The 21,214-nt window shown below is 40.2% G+C and overlaps 4 protein-coding genes across 13 annotated transcripts; 2 read left to right on the top strand and 2 right to left on the bottom strand.

Moving 5' to 3' along the window:
* Nucleotides 1-265: 265 nt before the first annotated feature.
* Nucleotides 266-1,824, top strand: LOC144212636 (diamine acetyltransferase 1-like). The gene is made up of 6 exons (XM_077740669.1): nt 266-570; nt 636-687; nt 756-839; nt 916-1,017; nt 1,137-1,177; nt 1,261-1,824. The coding sequence occupies exons 1-6, from the start codon at nt 505-507 to the stop codon at nt 1,426-1,428; spliced, it is 513 nt and encodes a 170-aa protein (XP_077596795.1). The 5' UTR covers nt 266-504; the 3' UTR covers nt 1,429-1,824.
* Nucleotides 1,825-2,313: 489 nt separating this feature from the next.
* On the top strand, nt 2,314-9,201 carry LOC144212961 (zinc finger X-chromosomal protein). 9 transcript variants are annotated; one of them, XM_077741183.1, is made up of 8 exons: nt 2,318-2,775; nt 3,980-4,076; nt 4,326-4,419; nt 4,494-4,640; nt 4,996-5,145; nt 5,221-5,343; nt 5,680-5,823; nt 6,049-9,201. In XM_077741183.1, exons 3-8 carry the CDS (start codon nt 4,326-4,328, stop codon nt 7,353-7,355), a joined length of 1,965 nt encoding a protein of 654 aa, XP_077597309.1. In that variant the 5' UTR covers nt 2,318-2,775; nt 3,980-4,076; the 3' UTR covers nt 7,356-9,201. The 9 variants fall into 9 exon arrangements, with proteins under 9 accessions (XP_077597314.1, XP_077597306.1, XP_077597309.1 ...); XM_077741182.1 differs by having other exon boundaries at nt 2,319-2,754; XM_077741184.1 differs by having other exon boundaries at nt 2,320-2,754; nt 4,512-4,640.
* Nucleotides 9,202-9,213: 12 nt separating this feature from the next.
* LOC144212966 (palmitoyltransferase ZDHHC23-A-like) lies at nt 9,214-14,930 on the bottom strand. 2 transcript variants are annotated; one of them, XM_077741198.1, is made up of 10 exons: nt 14,593-14,930; nt 13,725-13,859; nt 12,987-13,574; nt 12,483-12,650; nt 12,151-12,382; nt 10,088-10,227; nt 9,934-10,010; nt 9,575-9,688; nt 9,399-9,500; nt 9,214-9,329 (listed from the first exon to the last, which is right to left on the bottom strand). In XM_077741198.1, exons 2-10 carry the CDS (start codon nt 13,841-13,843, stop codon nt 9,310-9,312), a joined length of 1,560 nt encoding a protein of 519 aa, XP_077597324.1. In that variant the 5' UTR covers nt 13,844-13,859; nt 14,593-14,930; the 3' UTR covers nt 9,214-9,309. The 2 variants fall into 2 exon arrangements, with proteins under 2 accessions (XP_077597324.1, XP_077597323.1); XM_077741197.1 differs by lacking the exons at nt 12,151-12,382; nt 12,483-12,650; nt 12,987-13,574; nt 13,725-13,859; nt 14,593-14,930 and adding an exon at nt 10,319-10,553.
* Nucleotides 14,931-16,504: 1,574 nt separating this feature from the next.
* LOC144212622 (V-type proton ATPase catalytic subunit A-like) lies at nt 16,505-20,957 on the bottom strand. The gene is made up of 15 exons (XM_077740646.1): nt 20,770-20,957; nt 20,241-20,338; nt 19,852-19,980; nt 19,484-19,698; nt 19,269-19,406; nt 19,022-19,173; nt 18,771-18,933; nt 18,583-18,691; nt 18,389-18,511; nt 18,198-18,312; nt 18,063-18,126; nt 17,770-17,973; nt 17,574-17,668; nt 17,331-17,502; nt 16,505-17,106 (listed from the first exon to the last, which is right to left on the bottom strand). The coding sequence occupies exons 2-15, from the start codon at nt 20,320-20,322 to the stop codon at nt 17,014-17,016; spliced, it is 1,854 nt and encodes a 617-aa protein (XP_077596772.1). The 5' UTR covers nt 20,323-20,338; nt 20,770-20,957; the 3' UTR covers nt 16,505-17,013.
* Between the last annotated feature and the right edge of the window lie 257 nt (nt 20,958-21,214).

Raw genomic sequence — 21,214 nt, 5'->3', positions numbered from 1 at the left:
AGCCAAAGTGCAACAAAGTGGGAATTACAGTACTGTTTTAAGAGGCCATATAAAATTTATATTTGATGCTGTTTTTCAGCACTGCAGCAATCTGAGCTATTAAATAATGAAATATTCACTATTCTAGTTTTTCTGATTATATAATCTATTCTTTTAATAAAGTTACATTGACAGGAAATTTTCAATATCAGTTTCATATTTATCTCAAAGAGGATAGGCGGGAAAATGCAGTCAACATTTCTAAGATAAGGCCGATATCCAACCGGAAATAACTAGTGTTTTTACCATTTATGGAATGCTTTTTTCTCTTTTTTTCCCCTCACCACACCTACATATAGAGAGGGTGTTGACGTAAGGCAAAAGAGTCTCAACCCAGTCAGTCTATGCTGTTTTTCCTTATTCATCGGGGGGTTCAACTCCTGAGGAGCGGATGAAGAAACAAATTTTGCTCTTATTCACATTCAGAGGGATAGTGCGCAAAGGCAAAAAGGGGAAAAAAAGAAAATGGCCAATTTCATATTACGGAAGGCTCAACCAAATGACGTGTGTGATATCTTGCGACTAATAAAGGTAAGCTCATTAAAACTGTCATGGCTGATAGTTGCTTTGGTTAAAACATTATATTTGCCGCATAGGAACTTGCAAAATTTGAAGAAATGGAGGAACAGGTCGTTCTGACCGAGAAAGGTACATGTACGATGAGCGATTTTTAGTAAATATATTAAATAATGACTAAATGAACATTCTCCCTGCAGAGCTTCTTGAAGATGGCTTTGGAGATCATCCATTCTATCACTGCTTGGTAGCTGAGGTGCCAAAAGAAAAGAAAACAACTGAAGGTAAAAGCAGAAGAAAAGAAAAACATTTTGTGGGATTGACATGACATGATATAATGTTATTCCCATCCTCTACTAGGGCACACAGTAATTGCCTTTGCCATGTACTACTTCACATATGATCCTTGGATTGGAAAGCTCCTCTACTTGGAGGACTTCTTTGTAATGCCAGAGTTTCGAGGTAAAGACTGAGTACTGTGTGAGGTTAATCATTGATAGAAGTGATTGTATAACATTTACTGTCTGTTAATTTTTGTTATTGGTAATTACCGTGCGCACATTTTACATGTCTCTGGCTAGGTGACGGCATCGGCTCAGAGATCCTAAAGGTCTTAAGTGAGGTAAAGTAAAATCTGTTTTACAACTACTTTCAACACTTCATGTGTATCTTCCCTTTTTTATGTCTCATTTCTTCTTGCCACAGACAGCATTGAAGACTAAATGCAGCAGCATGCATTTTATCGTGGCAGAAAACAACACAAAGTCTATAGAGTTCTACAAGAGAAGGGGGGCGGCTGACCTTTCCTCTGAGGAAGGTTGGCGTCTGTTTGCCATTGAGAAGGAGGAGCTATTAAAAATAACCAAAAAATAATCTTCCTCCATTTGCAATATGATTTACTGATTCATTTTGAGCCATATTTCTGATTAGCCACAATTGTGTGACCTGTTAAACTCAGTGCAGTGCTCAGATATTATAATCTTCATTTTATTACTTGTGTTTTTTTGGTGTCAATTGTATAATATTTGTAGTAAATCAATATTTAATTGTGTTGAAGATAACATTTTGGGCAGCATGTGCATTTTCAAACTATGTTAAATTTGTTTAAAGTGTTAACCTCAACTGGAAATGACTGTGTAAATTAAATTTGGGAGAAAAAAAAACATTTTTATGACCAAGTACATGATTGACTTTTGTGAGTTAAGTACTAATTAAAATAAATTTTAAAAAGACTTAATATACCAACTTGTGTTTCCCTTTTTCCTTAGTTGCACTCATGGGACTCTTAAAACACTTAAAATGTTAGCATTAACAATCAAAACAAAACTAAAAGTGATACATTGGCTGCCATGTTTGTAGCATGACTAATTTGTAAGAATTTTATTACACATCTATTACTTTTAACAATTGATTTTTCAAAACAATCAGTAAAAGCTGTAAAAAAATAATTGGTAATTGCTTGAGCTCATCAAGCATCTTCACATTATTTCCAGTATGGGGATATATAAATAATAATAAAAACAACAGTAAATACTTGTGATTTGAAAAAATAAGTTTATTATTTAATTATATAGCATTTGTATATGTACTTTTGTGTCTTTTTTGTGTTCAGTGACATGCCAAGACACTGGATCAGGGAGTCAAACAAAATGAGGACACAAGCATAATAAACTTGTTTATTAACCTAATGCCTCTCAAACATCTTTTTCTTCCCTTTGGTCCTGCAAACTGGACGGTACTCTGGATCTTTAGCCTAACGCGCACTATCTGTTTTAATTGCAAGAAAACGTGTGCACATCCATCTGCAGTGATCTTCGCACATTCGACTAACAGGGACAAATGTGGCTTCGCCTCGAGTTTATGGCCTGTTTTTGCTGGTTATCCGCCCGTATGCTTTCCACCACTAACCCTTCCGCATTTTCCTGCCGTTCTCGGGCTGTGACGTGTAGTGCTGACGGCGGCCTCGGAGCTTGAAAGAGCGGGGGGCTACTAGCATGACAAGATCAGGCTCCAGACGCCCTGCCTGGCTTTGACTAGAGCTCTACATCGACCCCCCGACCCCTCCTCCTCTGCTCGTTTGCGGCCCGCCCAAATAGCACCAAAGTCCCGATTGAATCTAGCTCGAGTCTGGGGTAGTGGGGGGCACCAAGCGGCCCTGGGAAGCCGAGGAGCGGACGGAGGCCATCCCTGCTGCATCTGGTACGGGGCTCCTTATTGCTCGTAAGGCTGCCACTTGCAATGCCAAGTGTGCCTTTGCTTATGTGCTGTGTCTTTTATCCCTCCATTCATTTTTTTACTTATTGCATGCACGGTGCATTTCGAACTATTCATTATTTCTAACCGAGAGGCCGCAAAATAAGCAGTGTGGCCTTTTCTTCTCGGGGCCCAGGCCCGAAGAAAGGCCACAATTGTTTTGGGAATCTGGGCCTGTTCTTTTAGTTAGCATGCTAACTAGCTAGCTTAAGAAAATGTTTTACTTCTCATGTGCTGTCTTCAGTCACGCATGTATTGTTTTAACAGTCTAAAAGCGCAACCGTTCTGTATAATGGTACTTTTAATAATAAAATTTCCAGCTAGTTTATGCAATATAAGCGAGTTAAATTAGCATTCGTTTGTATATCAAGCTAACAAAATGGCGGAGGCTAGTGTGATGAATATGAGCTGTAGCAGATTTGTTTGTGAAAGAGCGCCCCCCCAAAGAAAAAAGCTCCTTTCGACATGTGGGTCTTGTCTTTGTATGTTTATACACGCTGTAGTCGGCTTTGCGTAAATTGAATGAACATTTACAATCTCATTTACATGTGCAAATGTGTGATTTTTCGCTGTAACCCAGCCCACCTGGTTTATATATACCGTTTTACCTTCCTTGAATATGATGCTTACTTTGATGATTCATGTAGCATCTTGAACACCATAGCTGTCTCTTTCACCTGAAACTGGGGGATGGGACACTGTGATAATGACATACTAGCCAGGCATCCCTCATCACCAACTACCCTTCTTCATCCTTCCTGGTTTATGTGTGGTAGAGAAAAAGATGTTTTGGGGTCCCTGGGGGGGGGGGGGGGGGGGGGGGGTGGCTTTAGAAATGGAATTGTTTTAAAGATACGGTGACGTTAATTCATTATACGTTACATCTTACACTGCTCATTATGGTGATTTACATTGCAGACACATGTGCCATGGAAGATTTGTATCATAGTGATAATTTATTTAATATATTCGACATAGGGCTGAGGAAATGTATCAATCATTTGGCTATATTTACACCCCAAATATAATTTCAATTCAGCAAATTATCTGGATGGATTAATTTTCCCTTCTATTGAATGCAACATTTATTAATGGTGTGACTTTTCTTTAAAATTTCCTATCATTCACAGCGCAGAATTACAAAGACCTAAGTTTCTTCTTTTGTTTTCAGCTCTCCAGTAACAAATGCAGTGCGAGGACAATGGATGAGGAGGTCACCAGGCTTTCAATATCTCCTGAAGAGCCTAAAATAATATTACACGGATCGGGTAATGAGCTGTTTTTGTGTTAATGCCTGTATACACTTGACAAAAAAGTGGTAATACACAGTAGAGGGAGGGCACTGGGGTATCTGAAGAAGCAGGATTCTTAGTTCAGCCAGATAACTTTTGACCCGAAAAGTTTATATTGATGCATGCAATCCACTGATGACAGTGAGCAGTTTAATTTTCTTAATTTCCAATAAAATAATGCTCTTCATGCTTATCTGGCTAACTGGGTAATCCTGCTTCTTCCAGATGAGGGTGGTGCCGGCGGGCAGGAATTTGTTGTGGAGCTTCAAGAGACTGTGTTGGTGTCAGAGGGCGAGGGTGAAAGCATGGCGGTGCACAGGTTTGCCCCAGACGAGCTAGTCATCCAGGATGCTGTTGAGGATGTGGTATCTGAGTATGTGCACTGCGATGAAGATGAAGATGTCGCTGTAGAAACCTGCGTGATGGCCTTGGACGGTGAGGAGGATGGCGTCGCCATGGGTGACATCCCCGAAGAAGACCTCGATCCCGAGCAACAGGACGATGACCAAGATGGCTGTGGCGATTATCTGATGATATCCTGTAAGACAACTCTCTCTGCAGTGATGTCATTGTTCCATTTAAATCGAAATGTGAGGATTTTAAGACGCAAGACACAGTTGCTAGGCAAGTTGCAAAAGTGTGATATCAGTTAATGGAATGCAATGTCTGCAAAATGGAAACTGTTGAATGGTAAAGGTGATGATTGACTGCTACTCCTTTTGTATATTTTAGGCAATAAAATTTAGCATTGCTTAAGAGGATTTTTTAAAAGAACTTTTACTCCAAAGTCCTTTTAATGAAAGTAATTTCAAAGTTGTTCAAAAATATGGACTGTCACGAGCCTAAGTGTGTTAGATTTTACAGTTAAATACTTCTTGTTTGTCACCCCCACTAGTGGATGATGCTGGTAAAATGGTGTCTGAGGATGGAACCGAGGTAACTGTGGAGGGAGCGGTGGAGGACCAGGAGGTGGAGAAGGATGAAGATGGACAGGAGGTGATTAAGGTGTACATCTTCAAGGCTGACTCTGGGGAAGATGACATGGGTAAGAACTTTTTTTTCCTAAGCGTGTACTTATGGCCTTACCTACATGTCAGAGACTTTTGTATTTGTCCTCTAGGAGAATCAGTAGACGTCAGCGATGCAGACATGGATAATGTGGCACTGACAGATTCAGGCCAAACGCTTCGCGAGAAGATGGTTTACATGTCTGTTGGCGACTCTCATCATCAAGGAAACCATGGTGAGTGAGTAAAGCGAAACAAATTGAATATTACTGCTTCTCACCTCTGCAAGCTCACTTCACAAATCTGTGCTGAAGGTAAATATTGTGCTCAGTTTTATTTTGTGTTGCATTCTGGATGACCTTTCCCTACAGCATTATTACATTTTACTTTAATTAGTCTGAACATTATTTAATTTAAATAATATATCTGCTCATAAATGAGAAAGCAGTATATTGACTGGCAGAACAAATTAAATTTACTTATACTCAATGACAGAAGGTATAATCAACCAGCATATACATACTCCTAAAATAATAGAAATCTTATTGATCAAGTAATTGTTTTCCTTACAGATGTGGAGGATAATGAGAGCTGTGAAAACCGGAACGGAGCAGCCAGCGCGCTTCTTCACATAGACGAATCGGATAGCGTGGATGACTTAGGCCAACAGCGAAGTAAGACCAAGCGGAGAACTGAACCAAGACAAGTCCAAACAGGTAGGATGCACTATGTCACAATGGGGAACCTAGTGTATCACCAAACAGTGTGTGCATGGCTGTTTATTTCATGTATTTTTTTAACTTATCACATGTATTACATGGGTTTAGAGGCTTAGTACAAAACTATCTCCAAATAACACTGATGAATGAAAACCATTTCTGCTCTTTGTTGCTGATGGAAAAAAAGGTTGAATAGAACTTGCTCTTGTTTCTTCTTCCCAGCCATCATCATCGGTCCCTATGGTCAACCTTTGACAGTGTATCCCTGCATGCTCTGTGGCAAAAAGTTCAAATCGAGAGGCTTTCTGAAGCGGCACACAAAGAATCACCATCAGGAGGTTCTTACCCGAAAAAAATATCAGTGCACTGACTGTGACTTTACCACCAACAAGAAAGCAAGCCTCCACAACCACATGGAAGTCCATGCCTTGAGCAACAAAGCTCCCTTGCAGTGCGAAATGTGCGGCAAGGAATTCCACCAGCAGGCTGCGCTGTTCTCTCACAGACTGCAGCACCAGCAACGAGAGACCAAGACTCAGCAGCCGCCTCCACCCGCCAAGACGCACAAATGCAAGTTCTGTGAGTATGAAACTGCTGAGCAAGGGCTGCTTAACCGACACTTGTTGGCCGTTCACAGCAAAAGTTTCCCACACATTTGCGTGGAATGTGGGAAAGGTTTCCGTCACCCTTCGGAGCTGAAAAAACACATGCGCACACACACGGGCGAGAAGCCTTACTCCTGCATGTATTGCGATTACAAGTCTGCTGACTCTTCTAACCTGAAGACTCACGTCAAGACCAAGCATAGCAAGGAGATGCCGTTCAAGTGCGAGCGGTGTTTCCAGACATTTGCCGAGGAGGAGGAATTAAACCAGCACGCACTCACACACGAGGAAAATAAGACCCACCATTGTGCCCATTGTGACCACAAAAGTTCCAATTCCAGCGACTTGAAACGCCACATCATATCAGTGCACACCAAGGATTACCCACACAAGTGTGCAGTTTGCGGCAAAGGCTTCCATCGGCCGTCCGAACTCAAGAAGCACTCTTTGGCCCACCGCACCAAGAAAGTCCACCAGTGCCGACACTGCAACTTCAAAAATACCGACCCCTTTGTCCTTAGTCGCCATATCTTGTCTGTCCACACCAAGGAACAGCAACAGCAGGCCTCCCCAGAGAAGAGCGAGCCCAAGAGGACAGAGGCTGAATCACCCGTGCCCTCCCCTAAAAAGTCAGCCCCTGCCGCTTCCACTGGTTCTGGCCAGGCTACTAGAGTGAGTGCGGCCAGTTTAGCCAGTAGCGTGACTGTGGTTGTTGGCAAAGGGCAAAAAGAGCGACGAATTTACCAGTGCCAGTACTGCGATTACAGTACGGGCGACGCTTCGGGATTCAAGCGGCACGTGATTTCCATCCACACTAAAGACTACCCGCATCGCTGCGAGATCTGTTCAAAAGGCTTCCGGCGACCATCGGAGAAAAACCAGCATATCCTACGCCACCACAAGGACGTAGTCCAGCCAGAGTGACAAGATAGTCCGTCATATCCTCAGACTGCGTCACTCGCGTAAAACTGTCTGCCGCGTGTGCTGCACTTAGCCCGTCCTCCTGTTTATTACAGTGAACCCCCTTTTATCATGGACATGTTCAAGACTCACTCACAATAAAATATTTTTCCTGCTTACCCATCCTACACACTTAAAACCTGTGTAAACTCCATAATTGATCACATGACATTACTGGAGAAAATAAAAAAAATGCTAGTTTAATAGTATTGAAATTTATTGCAAAACAAGAGAAGTTTAAAATGTATATTTAAACACTAATAAGGGAAGCTTAAACTTACCATCACATTCACATTGCCAATTGGCAGTCCGCTGTGATAAAAAAAATCTTTGAATGTTTGTTTAACATTCTGCCATATGTGGGTTTTGGACAACCAACTGCGGTATAGTGGGGGTTCACTGTACTTCTATTTTATAGCCTAACATCTCTTCACATGTACATAACACAAATGCTCTTGGGAAGCAGTAGAACGCTCTGTAGACTTGCACTTTTGACTGCATGTTCCATACTTGGGTGTTGGGAACTTTGCATGGCAGATAGTGCAAATGTCTGTGTTTGATACACCTTTTTTTAAATTTTGAAGATAGCAATCACAAGGGTCATCATTTCATACCCTACCCCCAACCCACCCTATCAGAATGTGAGCGATGTCTCAGATTTCCAGTGTACTTAACAAAGCAGTGTGTGGATAGAGATCATGTTAACTGTAGCACTTGACACCTGGGTGAAGGTAAATGCAATTCATGATTTTGATTACCGAAGCGTCAACCACTGGCTTGTATTGTGTAAAAAAAATATGGGGGGAAATCACATGGCTACTCGCGTGTAGCACACAGTTAGGAAACAATGAGCATTGAGTAAAGTGCAAAAATTTACATGTGAATGAATTGTTCACAGTGAAAATTTTACAGGTGCCACGTCATGACAGACAGAAACCACTATGTGTTAAAAAGTATCCAACTTCGTAAAAGTCCTCTGACAGTATTGTTATCAGTCGCGGGCCATGGATTTCAAACCGACGCCTTCAATTCTATATCTGAATCAATCCTACCCTCAAAAACCTGAATGGCTATAAAACCTTTACTGCAGCTACAGCTGCGACACATAAAAACATCAATTATAACCTCATACAATTGAAATATTATTTAGGAATATAGCCATATTTATCTGATTACAAAATCCATCCCCCTTTCCTTCCTTTTCTATTACCATCGAAGCTAATGCTGAAAGCCTGTCCTGTCAAATTTTCTGGACTGGAACTCATTTTCACCAACACGTATTGCTCTTACCATTTATTCATCTTCTGTGCCGTGTAAGGGTTGCTAGAGCTGCTGGGGCTCTTGACTTTGGGCAAAAAACACCCTAGACCTGTCGCCATTCAGCCGTAGGGCACATAGAGAAAGAGAGACAGACGACCATTCGCACTCACAATCATACTGCCACCAGAAATCGAGCCCCCGCCTGGCCGCACCGAAGCCAGGCAAGTGAACCCCTACACTAAGAGGCGGCCCTTGCTCTTACCAAAAGGGGAAAAATGTATAGATCTTTTAAAGAAGCATCTTACGAAAACAGGTGCTTGTGGTGTACTTTTTTTTCTTACTTGTCCCCTTTTTTGCCTCCCCACCATGTGATTGTTTTTATATTTATTTCATTCACACGTTGTATAGTTATGTGTAACTAGACTTCTATTGACCGTAAATTATTGTTTTGTATACCAATCTGTATAAAGCGTGTAGATGTAAACACTTGATGAAAGTCAGCTGTGTCATTCTGGATGTATGTTGTATTTGTTAAAAAAAAGTTAATAAAAAAAAACTAAAGTACTTGAGTTCTTTCACTTTTTTATTAGCACACATTTGTAAAGGTTTCATGTAACCTGGCTTCATCATTGGGGTAAAATGGAGTTGAAACATGAAGCTACGCCACTGTACATTCACCTAAATGAGCCAAAAAGTGATATAATCATCAAAATGAACATACATTTTTCATGTTGGTCGTAATATTACCGTTTTGTGGGAGGAAAGCAATGTTTTCCGCAAGAATTCCGGTTCCTAGTGAAAACTGCCTGAATTTCTCCAACAGATCTTGGCTAAGATCCATTCCACGACCTGTGGGATTAAAATAGGGCAGTATTCATCTCAAATGTTGACCACATAACAGAACAGTCGGATGCAGTTATTACCATAAAGCTTGTTTACAACAATGGGGTTGCCCCCTTCTGTCTTAATGGTGTGAGTTAAAGCATACTGGTCATAATCGACATCGAGTAGACGTAGCTCATTGTCATTTCCCCGACCTGATGGACAGAAAAATATATGTTTAAAGAACTAAAGCAATACAATTTTTGCATGGAGGCTATGATATGAAAATGATTCTTCAAATGCCAGTTGCTGATAAAAAATAATATTAAGATCAAGATAAATAATGTGGCCTAGTGGATGAGTGGTTAACATTTCGGCCTCAGATTTCTGGGGTCCTGAGTTCAAATCTAGAGAAATCTATAGAATATACTGTATTTCTTTTGTTTTTGTTTACACTTACTAGTAGTGTATGTGAACTTTCCAGGCACATCAGTCTTCTTGGCAAGGTTGTTCATTCTCCAACATGTTCCATCAGGTCTGCACAGAAACAACATGTAATCATTGTAACTATTTCCCTAAAAATAGAAATAAAACCAATTTTCTTATTCACTCACTTTACACTCGCATATGAAATATCCAAGTCACCATCTGGAGTCGGGTTGAGCATTGCTGTTCCCATTTTCATGCTGTCACGATGTTGGACAAACCATTGGCCATTTGAAGCAAAACCAATCAGGTACCACTTCCCTGCCATCTGTGGACAACTGCGAGATGTTCTAAGCTCTGCCATTGACATGCAAAAATTGAAAAAAATTGAAAAAATCCACACAGTTCAGACATCTTACCCTCTGGACATCGAAGCCCGCCTGTGGCATATGTTCTGCAGATGTCCTGCTAAAGGCCAAAGCAGCCACCAACACCATTACCAGTAATACCATTGCAGCTTGGAAGGTGAGTTAGAGAACAAAGATGAAGAGACTGGTAAAGGTCTACATGAGTGACATCTCTTTATATAGTGGAGTGCTCTCTCTCCTGCAAGCACTCACACATACACACACAAAATTAGGAGCTGGGATGAGTCCAAACATGTTCCCGTTGCCATAATTTTAACAATGTCAGGGTTAGAAATCTGTAAAAATGACGTGGATAGCAAAACAACTGAAAAGTGTGCCAAATGTAATACTGCTATATATATATATATATATATATATATATATATATATATATATATATATATATATATATATATATATATATATATATATATATATATATATATATATATATATATATATATATATATATATATATATATATATATATATATATATATATATATATATATATATATATATATATATATATATATATATATATATATATATATATATATATATATATATATATATATATATATATATATATATATATATATATATTTTTTTTTACTATAAATAGAGAGCCAAACAGCAGCTCCTCTCTGGTTTGTTCCACTGTAGAAAGCACATAATTAAATTCAATTGTCAGCAGTTATAACAAAAACAACTCCACATGAGATGCCAAATAGCATTTGGTTGTGTGGTTCACTAACTGCGTTCTCACGTGCAACTCTGGCAATTCTTATCATCCAAAATCCATTGTTTTTAAAATTAAACTGAATGACATTTTTTTTCCTTTAGTGTAGTAGATCAAGGATGTCATCTAATGCACATTTAGATAAATGCTACAACTACCAAAATGGGATGATGTGTAAAATGGCAATGGCATTTTCTCCTTTTAGGGGGAATCTTCACATACCTTTCCAGTTTAAACAGGAAAGCCACAGCCCTGAGGGGACATAGAATCAATAACCTTTATGGTTTGTAGTCCAGTTTCACAAGATTGTAATTTGAGGTCAGTGAGTTCGGAGAACGTGGAACCAACATTGGAATGGCTCAGCACCTTAAATGCCAACAAGGCCTCATTTGATAGAATCGTGCTCACTGATGAAGTCACTTGATCCTCAAGATATGCATGTGTATAAGTGTGTGTGTATGCCACATGCCAAAGTGTTTAATTTATTATTTTATTAAACAAATAAAAGTATTAGTATACTTTAAGCCCGCAACGACGCCAGACAGCTCGCCAAACAGACACATTGAGACTATTAGTATATTAATTGTAATTTCTTGTAAACTATTATAAAATGAGGGATGGGCAAGGCAAGTTTGTCTATACATTTACATTTCGTTCTGTCACCCAGGAACACATAAATTGAAAAACATTTACACCGTTCATTTATGTGATTATAAAGTAAGAAGTGCAGAAAAACAAACAAAACTTGGACTCGACACTAAGACACAGTATTGATTTAAACAGCTTTACTTCACCTACTCTATGCATTATGAAAAAGAGAAACAGTGCAGTAAATATCATACTCACAATGGTGAGCCTTTCATTAACAAATTAATAATTTAAAGCATGATTTTGCTGCAGGATTACAAAAACAGCCCTGGGAGATCTTTTTATTTCCTAATTGTTAAATGTACATACAGTAGATAAGCATATTGTATCCACATTGTGTATTTGTGTGTATCTTTTAATCAACAACAAAAATGTGCATTCTTAATGCTGCATTGTTTTCTAATACATGAAACTAGACTAAGTCAGGTGGAGCAGATTGAGGACATGTAGCGACGTCAGCCATTGTGAGGAAGCCAACCCAGTTCTGGTAGAAGCCTTGTGAATATGTTCCCGTGATGACGGCTAACCCGCATAAACGACTCCGGGCGGTTTTGTTCCTCAGGGCCAACTGGGCCTCTCGCTCGGTCACATTGAAGCTGATATTCACCAACTGTGAAACCAATAAGTAGATCAGCCCCCCAGTAACTATGACACTGTACCAGACACAGGTGAAGCAGATTGCTGAGCTGCACCCACAAAAAGAAGGATGTAGAAAACAGAAAAGTAAATAATTATGTGCATGAATATTTCCAATTTCGGATATATTGCAACAAAAATGACACCTACCTGGTTTGTGAGTAGACCCCAGGACAGTAGAAGAGTGCGCTGACTAGATATTGTTGCGGGCACAGGCTACGCAGCACCAAACCGATCCCGTACAGAGCCGTCAGTAGGAATACACTCAGAGTCAATAGGAAGCTGCGGTGGTTACCCTGTCCCACACAACTGTTTATCCTACAAAGAACAGACATGTTGTTGTTTCTTGGTTAAACCCATGTGTAAGAAGTCCAAAGCTGTTAAGGACATGTTCAAAATATGGAGAAATACTGACATTGTTATATAATTGGAGTTTTTGGTATATTGGATTATACTTAAGAAAATGCATTGACCTGATTTAGCAGTTGACAAGTAATGATGACTAAATTTGAGTGCAAAAGAGTATTCAGTTTATTGAAGGGCAAGCGCTATTACATATTTGAAAATGGTTAAACTGGACTTGAGAGGATTCATTATGAACATAGAATATGTTGTTATGGACTTTTTTTGTGGATAGTCTATAAAGCCACACACCATACGCAGTGGTGATCCAGACGGTATACACACGCTCCACATGTTCTACAATGTCCCGCTCGAGGTGGTCTTGTAATTTTGCAAATAGGACACAGGCTCCATTTTCCCACTGGTCTTGATTCTGGGAAAGATGAGGATGTCTCTGACAGCACAGATACATTAAGATGTGGTGAACCCTTGATGTCCTCCCCACTGCTGACAAACCCTGGGCCCCTCTTGGTCCGAACCAGAGAGATGATACTGAAGATCATCCCAGTGGTCACAGTGCACAGCTGGCCCTGACTGACATCACCACGAGGTAAAATCTCAGTGATGAAGAGGTAGTACATAATAGCAAGAGAGTATAGTGCCAGTGTGAGGAAGAATAGCGTACGTCTCTTCCTCGTGTGGGTGGCGTAGTAGAGCCAAAGCACCAAGCCAGGTAGGGCCGTCAGGATAATGATACCTAGCAGATAGTGCAAGGCCGCCACGCGTATCAGAAGTGGCAGAAGGACCAGCGCGGGAACTAGGGAGATCTCCAAGTTGTCAATTAAGGCTCCCAGTAGAAATGAATTGCATCCACTCTTTGGCATCTTGTCTCTCAGCCATCTACAGTGGAAAATTGCATTGATCAACAGACAGACAGCAAGCAATCATTGTGCAGACAGATCTTTGAATGGAGATATTTCAAAGTTATATGGTTGTTGCACTATGATGTGATGTTAAATTGAATTACAGTATAATGTAACTTCTTCATACCTGTTGAAGGTCTCATCCAGATCCTCCCAGTCACAACAACATCCATTCTGGACTATGTCACACTCACAGCAGCACATTGGATCGTCAGGTTCTGGAGGTTTTAACTTCTCCCATTTCATAGTGGCTTACTTTGACCTATACACATAGCCTACATTGATCACTTCCAGACAACAATTCTAACAGGGTCACAAATTCATTCTTAGCGACAGTAATTATCTAGCTCTAACGGGATGTCTAAAAATGACTTATTTCTATAATCAGCCTTTAGTGCTTCCTATGTCATTTGCTGAAAGAAGGACACCGTGTCCATGGAGGAAAAACTATCTGGGCCAAAGATGTCTTCTGAACTCCATAGCATAGCTCTTAAAACTTCTGTATATTTAATGGCATTATTAAAAATTTTACCCTCCAATATATACACTTCATAGATTATTTTAACTACTCCATTCATCACTGGTTAACCTTACAAGGGTCATTTGGGGTGCTGGAGCCTATCCTAGCCAACCACAGCCAGTTGCAAGGTACAATGAAATAAACAACCACTCACGCTCACAGTCACACGTGGGAATCGAACCCAGACTGCCCACACTGGAGTCACAGGGAAGAACCACTGCACCATCGGGTGGACTTAAACTATGTAAAAAAACATTCATAACAGGTAAAAAGTTTGACAACATTCATCTCTTAAAATTGTAAGTTTCCTGTTAGTTCACTTTAGAACATTAAATATATAACTTAACCAAGTATATGCAGAACAATGGGTCTACCCGGGCAACTTTATAATCAATAACTAATCAGTATTCACATGTTGAATGATAGTTTGTCTCCTCTATGTAGCAAAGTAAATTATTAAAAAATTTCAACTCACCTTTTATGTCCAAACAAAAAAAACAAAAGTACTCTTGAACAAAAGTGAGTAAAAATCTGTGTCTGTTGATTTCAAATCCCTGTATGAGTAGTGGAGAGATAAAAAAAAAAAAAAGAAAGCAGAGAGAAAGTTGTCACGTCTCTGCTATAGTGTTGCAGTGTCAAAGCATTGATATGATTGTCACCTCGAGCATTCCCACGGTGGGGGTATCCCATCAAGTTGCCCTTAATTCCTTGCAATGGCCATGGCAACACAAAATTATTCTTGAGCCTCTTTCTCTTTCTGCTCTTTTCATTAACAGCTATTTTTAATTGACTAAACAAGGTTTGTTGTTGAATTGGTCAACTCTGCTCTTGTATAACTGCAGGACAAGGCTGCATAATATTCCCCACATGTCAGGCAGTGTTTAGATGGACGTAGTAGAGTGGAGGGGAGTGATGATCCACTGGGCAGCTCCACCCTCTGAGATCATATTTCCACCTAAATGCAAGCAACCTGACCTTGCTTAAGGGAGACTACATGTGTGCCCCATCCACTTGTTGTCTTTGCATCACTTTAATTACTTTGTAATTGATACATGATGTATGTCAGTGATGTTTTACCCAATTTCATACATTATTTTTACAAAATTGCTCAGTCCCAGTGTGCGAGGACTTAAGAAAATATTATAAAGCCTTACTCTGAAGAAGATCATACTTATTTTTGTAATAGTTTCTGACAGATACCAATGAATATTACTGCAAAATGGACACGTGCATACTTCTTAATGACTAAGTTCATACATGGTAAAAATACAGTTGAACCTAAAAGATACAACATACATGCAATGGAACATAATATGTTGTAATTTAAAGAACCTTTTACTCATAGGACATGAAGTTACATGAATTTCTACAATGCTTAACCTGTCACATCATCATTAACACGTTGACAACAATTATTCACTTCGAGCCGGTCCAATTTTATTAAATTGGATGTCTATTGTCGTCAATGGCAATGTCACTAATGCATAGCCCTCCTGTTTTAAATGGATTGGATAGACACGCATTTGCATGTCAGTGGATCAGAGCATGGAGCAGGACACACCCTCCTTTAAAATTTTTTTTTTTAAATAAATGTATCACTGACTATTAGAACATCATCTAAAAAGGGGCATATGCATTACGAGATAAAGACCGGAGCCATATGAGGTCACTTAAACCTTTTTAAATGTCCATGAGTGTGAGTCTGGATGGACTCAATCAATGCAGTGCAAAGCTGCTGCTCTTGCTCCTGTGGCTTTGTGCGTCCATTAGTCTTGATGGAGGCCGGAACTCTAGATACACAGGCCCCCGGTAATCTATTTTGGAGGAATTACTGCCGCAATTTCAACGAGCTAGCGTGTGATGAGAACACCACAGAGATGTAGGATTTGCAAAGAGCAGGCGGGAAAAGCTTGTGAAAACTGCAAGGTCATCATTTTGAATAAGACCAGTGCGTCTGGGTTTTTGAGCTTTCTGCTTTTGGATCAGATTCAAGTGAAGAGTATAGATAGATATTAAATTTCCTCATTTACCTTCTTTAAAATCAATAATTGTCATTTTTAATCAATTTTTTACTGTTTTTAGTTCAAAAATCATTTTGTAAAATCAAAAAATATATTAAAAAAGCTAAAATAAGCAGTTTTAGATCTGTAAAAAAACTGGATATTCAGGGCTGTTAATCCAGTTCTTTAAATCCATTCATTAAAAAACTAAATCTATATTATATCTAAAATGCCCACGTGAAATCAAGTTGACGTTAAAGCGGACCACAAACCAACCCGAGTCTCCCAACCTTGCCCTAACCTATTCCCCATTTCACCTTAAGACCTTAATACTTACACTCCATTTTTGTTGGTGTGAAATGAACAACAAAATAAAGACAATCGAAATAATGTATTGCATTATTATATTTCATGAGACAATTGACTTTACATATAGACATGTTTTGTTACAACACAACTAATACTCATCCATTCACAACTTACACATAATATCAAGTATATAGTCCACAAAAATCACATTATAGTCACACTTTTGAGGTTAAGTGGAGGCGGAAGATCGGCCAGCTATCCTCCAAATAACACAATGTCCCTTTATTTGTGTTCATGTTCCCAATATGTTCCCCCTTTTTACTTTGCAGCAGCACCTGGCTGTTTTATATGCATCACAATGATGCATAAATAAATATGTATTGACTGGTCCATATGACAGTAGATGTATATTAACAGGATAAACTGTAAAACATGTGCACATGGATGGAATGTTGGCATGGGAGGGTAAACAAAGGAGTTCACATGACATTCAGGAATAGGACCATTTAATCTGCACTAGACTGCACCAGCAAATGGGGTGGGAGAGAATTTAATTTGAGAGAGGGGGGCTCACGAGTTGAACAAACTCATTCCTCTAAGGTCCGGAATGCATTCTGCATGTCCTCGAGCAGCTGAGCATACTCTGCTTTTATCTTAGCTTCCCCATCTTTGACTGGGTCCTAAAATATCAGTTATTGATAGAAAAAAAAGACCAAGGCAATTGATTAGACACTGTTATGTAAGGTTGGCTTTCCATGAAACAATACACGGATAAACATGGGCTTTATTTTAGTAAAACGTTGATCTACTGTAATATGATTGCTATTTAGTCAACAAATGCTAACTTTATTGACAACATAAGCTCGATTCCCCCCCAAAAATGACGGCATGATCAGAGACGTACCTTAAACTTCATCGAGCTGATCTTGTACAAAGTGTCGCCCAGGTGCTCCCTGATCATGGCCCAGGTGATTTTGTTGTCACTTTGAGCCGTCGACTCGACGGCGTGCCGCGACATGTCGTAAAAGGCGATCATGTTTGAAAGGATGCCCACTGTTTTGTAGAAGGGGCAGAACCTGTTGGCGGAGGCGAAGAGCGAGCATAAGAGAAGGTTGACAACATTTTTCGCGCCATGCTTTGTCGTCACCTGTCGTAAGGTGTGTAACCATTCTGCTGCAGAAAGTCATCTTTAATGAGCTTGGCCACTTCTAGAGTGATCTTGTCGGTTTCAGCCAGAGAAGCCTAATGGCAGAATTTCACAATATTGGCAAGCATGCAGAATTATTTTTCCTCATTAGGGTCATATGTTAAAAAATGGTATGGTGCTGTATCTTCTTCCTCACCTTTCCCACAAGCTGCACAATCTCAGCCAAGTCCTCTTCTTCTTGGAGAATCTCCTTGGCTTTTGTACGAAGCGGTACAAACTCAGGGAAGTGTTTGTCGTAGTATTCATCAAGAGCCCGAGTGTACTTGCTGTAGCTGATCAACCAGTTAACAGAAGGGAAGTGTTTTCTCTGAGCCAACTTTTTATCCAATCCCCAGAACACCTGAATGTATGGAATAAAGCTTTCACAATTAAACGAAAGGTAACTGTGTCATAGTGCTGAAACATAAGTGCATATCAACCATCACTTGCCTGGACAATGCCCAAAGTAGCTGACGTAACGGGGTCTGAGAAATCTCCACCAGGTGGCGACACACTATAAAAGAGGGCTTATAGTTGACTTTAGGTTGTTTTCTCAAGATGGTATTCAAATCAAAGCCATCTTACGCTCCCACGATGCTGACGCTGCCTTCTCTCTCGGGATTGCCAAGACACTTCACACGTCCCGCTCGCTCATAAAAAGAGGCAAGCCTGGCACCTAGGTAGGCTGGGTACCCGCTGTCTGCATACAAAAACACAAAAGCGTACTTTAAGTAAACCATGTTATTTTTTCCCCGCGATTTACTCCGTGAACTTACCGGCAGGCATTTCAGCCAGTCGGCCAGAGATTTCTCTCAGAGCTTCGGCCCATCGCGACGTAGAGTCGGCCATCATGCTCACGTTGTAACCCATATCTCGGAAGTATTCAGACAGTGTAATTCCTGCCCGAGTTTTAATGAAATGAATCAGCACCATGTTAAAATGCCGTTTTTTTTGCTTTATTTGTTAGTACCTGTATAGATGGAAGCCTCTCTGGCAGCCACTGGCATATTCGACGTGTTGGCAACAAGTGCCGTTCTCTTCATGATGCTCTCAACTTTGCCGCCAACTTCCATTGTGAGCTGGGCACGAGAAGTATGGACGCTGTGATGACTTGATTGAAATTGCATTTTAAATTTCAATTCGAGTTGGTTTACTGACCTCAGGGAAATCTCGCAGCACCTCTGACATTTCATTCCCGCGTTCTCCACAGCCGACGTAGATGATGACATCACTGTTGGAGTATTTGGACAGTGACTGGGAGATTACAGTTTTTCCACAGCCAAAGGCACCTGGTATAGCTGTGGTGCCACCCTGCACGCAGCTGTAATGCAAAACAGTCACGTTAGTTGGATTATATTTCACCCAGCATAAAATTAGCTGTGTGTTATATTGAAAAAAAAAAGCCTCACGGGAAAAGTGCATCTAGGACTCTCTGACCAGTGAGGAGAGGGTGATTGGCAGGCAACTTCTCTGTGACTGGACGTATTTGTCTCACAGGCCAAACCTGCACCATTGTGAACTTCTCCTTTATGCCTTCAAAGTCCAGCTCCAGAACCACATCCTATATTAAAACAATTTCAAACACACTCTGATTTAATGCAAAACTCTTATGAGGAGGATAAGCCGTTCAGAAAATGAATGAATAAAAGAACTCACAGAGACATCATAGTTTCCAGGCGGCGCCACATAGGTTACAGTGCCTCTACTGCGGGGTGGAAGCATCAATTTGTGCTTTATTAGGGAATTCTCGAACACCATGCCGTAGATGTCGCCACCTGTAATGTGACTTCCAGCCTAAAAAAAAATAACATGCAATTTTATTTATTCATAACAACAAAACGGCATCATGACCCACGCATATAAAAACCTACCCGAAGACTTTGGCTTGGATTAAATTCCCATTTTAGATCTCTGTTAAGAGCGCCAATGTTTACTCCTCTTGGGATGTAGATGCTTTGCGTGAGATCATTGATGTCTTTGAGTGGTCGCTGGATGCCGTCAAAGATGGAGCCCATGACACCTGGTCCCAACTCTACGGATAGAGGTTTTCCTGTGCGTAGAACAGGGTCACCCACGGATACTCCAGCTATGGTGTTATATTAAGGAAAGCTTCATCATGTAAAACCACATGAAAAATATGCTGTTATCTTTGTGTTTGCCCTTGTGAGGATAAGGGGCACGGATAACAAATGAACTTTGTATTTGGCTGAAGAGCTATTGTGGTAGGAAAATAGGATACAAGTCTCCTCATAGACCTGGATGGTGGCCATGTCTCCTTCTAAGCGAATGATCTCTCCGACCAACTCGCTATGGCCTACGCGGACCAGCTCATACATGGCTGCTCCGGCCATTGCTGTAGCTGTCACCACTAGTTGAGAAGAGAAAAAATATTTAGGAACAAACCCAATGGCAAAGGAATGTATTAGAAATGTGGAATTGGACATTACATTAACATTCTATGATTGAAAATCTGAATGAAAAAAAGATCAATCTTTTATTATTTATTCTGAAGCCTCTAATAACTACATTTGGATCAATTATTAATTATTGGAACAAAAAGCTTGCCAAAATAAACGATGTTACTTTAGGAAATAACAAACTCTATTTCTAGAGGTAAATAAACCAGACCTGGTCCAGAAACTCCATGGACGTATCCAAACTGGCTTTCTCGCTCCGCATCCTGTATCTTTGGAAGTTTTGACATATCCATCTTGACAGTTGCTGTCCTGAAAGATCCATGGGCACATGCATGTAACACATAGAATTGTCAAGGCATTTTAACAATTGCAGAGATGTCAACATCTCCAATGTCGGTGAGAGGCCAGCTCACATGACGCGTTGCCGCAGTATGAGAAAGACCGATATCGAGATCGAGAGTACAGGGTAACTATTGAATTTGATAAACATGACTTCCCTAATATGACTGTCATTATTGTTATGTTTGTGTCTTAATTTGTTACTGGCGATTCAAGTGTTTCACCAAGACTTAGAAAAGCTGATATGTGTATAGGTCCAAGTCAGGTGACTAGGTCGCAACGACAAGCTAACGTCATCATCCTCAACATAAACACGCAAAATCGTCATGATCTAAAAGAAAATGGTTCAAAAGTGGTAACAGTGCCTTGTTCTGAAGTCAGATGAATTAGGGATGTCCTACCTCGCTGCGATGTGCAGATGTCCAGGTTTGTCACTCACGTATTGCCAGAAAAGAGAAGCTTAGCTGTGCTAATCACCTGCCGGCTACTAAAGCAGAAAGCAACTGAATGAAAATGTGTCCATTCTGGCTCAGTTCGTCGCCTCTGTGTACAGGAGGAAGTAATGTCTCGGAGCCAACATGGCGGCTGAAGCAACACAGTTTCCGAGTTGACTTAATACTAAACAAGGTACGCTCCTGACATCTACTGGACACAATTCATACACCATGACACATATTATGGCTTAGATTTATACACAGAGTTAAGGATGCTTCAATTGACTCCTGTTGCAATTATCTGACATATCTGATTTCACTGTAGCTTATCAAAATATTACAGTTTCATAAATGAATGCCCGTGTGAAGTCAGCTGGGATAGGCTCCAGCACCCTTGCAACCCTAATGAGGA

This window comes from Stigmatopora nigra, chromosome 19, assembly GCF_051989575.1.
Source record: "Stigmatopora nigra isolate UIUO_SnigA chromosome 19, RoL_Snig_1.1, whole genome shotgun sequence".
Taxonomy (NCBI): domain Eukaryota; kingdom Metazoa; phylum Chordata; class Actinopteri; order Syngnathiformes; family Syngnathidae; genus Stigmatopora; species Stigmatopora nigra.
The sequence above is the reverse complement of the archived record's forward strand: the minus strand, read 5'-3'. Positions and strand labels throughout refer to the sequence as shown.